The sequence below is a fragment of the Hevea brasiliensis genome, chromosome 8 (assembly GCF_030052815.1).
Source record: "Hevea brasiliensis isolate MT/VB/25A 57/8 chromosome 8, ASM3005281v1, whole genome shotgun sequence".
NCBI classification, from domain to species: domain Eukaryota; kingdom Viridiplantae; phylum Streptophyta; class Magnoliopsida; order Malpighiales; family Euphorbiaceae; genus Hevea; species Hevea brasiliensis.
The window spans coordinates 94,970,133-94,972,319 of record NC_079500.1 but is presented as its reverse complement, the minus strand read 5'-3'; the positions used below and the strand labels follow the sequence as shown (position 1 = coordinate 94,972,319).

At 32.7% G+C, this 2,187-nt stretch overlaps 1 protein-coding gene across 1 annotated transcript; it reads left to right on the top strand.

Annotated features, from left to right (window-relative positions):
• The first annotated feature begins 351 nt into the window (after positions 1-351).
• LOC110657105 (60S ribosomal protein L35) lies at positions 352-1,964 on the top strand. Its single transcript, XM_021814183.2, has 4 exons — positions 352-500; positions 589-724; positions 1,024-1,180; positions 1,704-1,964. Exons 1-4 carry the CDS (start codon positions 497-499, stop codon positions 1,776-1,778), a joined length of 372 nt encoding a protein of 123 aa, XP_021669875.1. The 5' UTR covers positions 352-496; the 3' UTR covers positions 1,779-1,964.
• The last annotated feature ends 223 nt before the right edge of the window (positions 1,965-2,187 follow it).

Sequence of the window (2,187 nt, the reverse complement as noted above, 5' to 3'; positions counted from 1 at the left end):
ACAAGAATATTTAATTAATTTTTTTTTTGATAATTCTTATATTTAGAATGAAAAAATTTAATTCTTTTTATCTCTAAATGAAAATTCTTTGAGTATATTTAATGTATTATATTAAATTAATGAATAATTAATGGGTACGACTATAGAGAGCTGGAACTCATATAAGAATGAAATTATTAACCGTTAGATTAAATATTTATATATAAATTCATATACTTTATATACACATTTTAATTAATTTTATACATATCTCGATATAAATATTTAATTTAATAATTTTAAATTAGATTCATTCTTAATTATATTAATTCAGATTTGATTTGGCATAATTATTATAATTCTTAGCCCTAACACTAAGCCCAACCCGACTGGCACAAAGCCCAAAACCCAATCCTGATCTATGTAAATTCCTTTGAATCTTTTCTTTTAGGGTTTGATATCAAGCAGAGTAGCAGAGACAGAAAGCAGTCGCCGTTGTGCAACCTCAGAGAAAGAGATGGGTAACAATGAATGGAATTCACAGAAAATGAATTCCATTTGAAAATTTGAAGAACCTTTTTGTCTGATTTCTGTGTTTCTATATTGCAGCCAGAATCAAGGTCCATGAGTTGAGGCAGAAGTCGAAGACTGAGCTTTTGAACCAATTGAAGGATCTAAAGGCTGAACTTGCTCTCCTTCGGGTCGCCAAGGTCACTGGTGGTGCTTCTAACAAGCTCAGCAAGATGTACCATCTCTGTTTCTCTCTGTCTCTCTTTCTCTTTTATTTTTTATTTTTTATTTTTTATTTTTTATTTTTATTTTATCAATAGATGCGTATGCAAGTGATTAATTACCTGCCGATGTAATTGAGTTATCGATTTGGGGGGATTTGCTTGCGATTTGGGGTTTTGTTTTAGATGGATTTGCCTTTCAGGGCAATCTATATGCTAATTTTTGCGTTACTTTATTTATTTATTTATTTTTATGAGTACATTGATTTTGGGCATTCTTTTTGTTGGTTGTTGCTTATATGTGTGGGTGCAGCAAGGTGGTAAGGTTATCGATAGCACAAGTTTTGACTGTCATTTCTCAGAAACAGAAGGCTGCCCTTAGGGAGGCATATGAGAATAAGAAATTTTTACCTCTTGATCTGCGCCCTAAGAAGACCAGAGCTATCCGCAGGAGGCTTACTAAGCACCAGGTACCAACTTTATAAGTATCGAGTTAAATTGTTGATTATTGATTATATTCTCAAGGACAGGTGCATTGGTGTGTGCACTCGCTTATTTGTGTGTATGTGTGTATATATATCTTGATTAAAATCTTAAGTGGTGTTATCTAGTTTTTCTACATGACTTGAAATGTAAATTCCAAATGGGTCGAATTATTGCTGATATATATTGCAATACAGTAGGAATGAGTTTCATAGTTTGGGCGGGTTGTTGAATACCTTTTTGTTTTGTGCACGTTGCTGAAGCTTTACTTCTTATAGTGAAAGTAGAATTGATTTTAAATTTGATTTCTCTGATATCGTCGTTATGGTTTTCTCAATTTTGGACTGTTAAGTCTCTCCAAGCCTTTTAGCAACTCCATATTTATCTCTTGGTGATAACATTCTGTATGAAGTTTAATGGGATTTCATCTGTTTGTGGTACATTGTTATTATTTTTCATGTATGGATTTCCTTCTTTTTTTAATGTGATTTTTAATATGTTTTTATGCAGCAATCTCTGAAGACAGAACGGGAGAAGAAGAAAGAAATGTATTTTCCCATGAGAAAATATGCTATTAAGGTGTAGGATGGTATTCTTGGGATAGGCTGTTCTTATATTTTGCAGTTGTAAACCTATTTGGTTGACAAGTTTTGACAATGGATTATTTTTTTGTTATGACTATGAACTCTTCTTGTTTAATCTTTATGTCTGTAAACTTGGAAGGGTGTATCTCACTCCTATGTTAGTCATTTCTTCTCAAGTTGAGCGACATTTGCCTTTTCTTTTGTGAACCCAAATTTTCTGTTTTGTTTGCTTTTCAGCATGCTTTTGCAATAGCATTAACCATATGATGCATTACTTGATTAGCTTTCACTCGTGACTGCATCCTATGGCCTGTTCTTATGCTATGAAATTATACTTTGTTTTCTTTTGAACCTTCCTCAGGCCTCATATAGGAACGCTTTAGGCTCTCTGAAATTAGATTCCTGTGGAG

What these genes read in the sequence shown, in the direction of transcription:
- LOC110657105 (XM_021814183.2), top strand. An exon ending in TCTAACAAGCTCAGCAAGAT is followed by an intron (nt 725 to 1,023) that starts GTACCATCTCTG and finishes GTGTGGGTGCAG; the next exon opens with CAAGGTGGTAAGGTTATCGA. An exon ending in GGAGGCTTACTAAGCACCAG is followed by an intron (nt 1,181 to 1,703) that starts GTACCAACTTTA and finishes GTTTTTATGCAG; the next exon opens with CAATCTCTGAAGACAGAACG.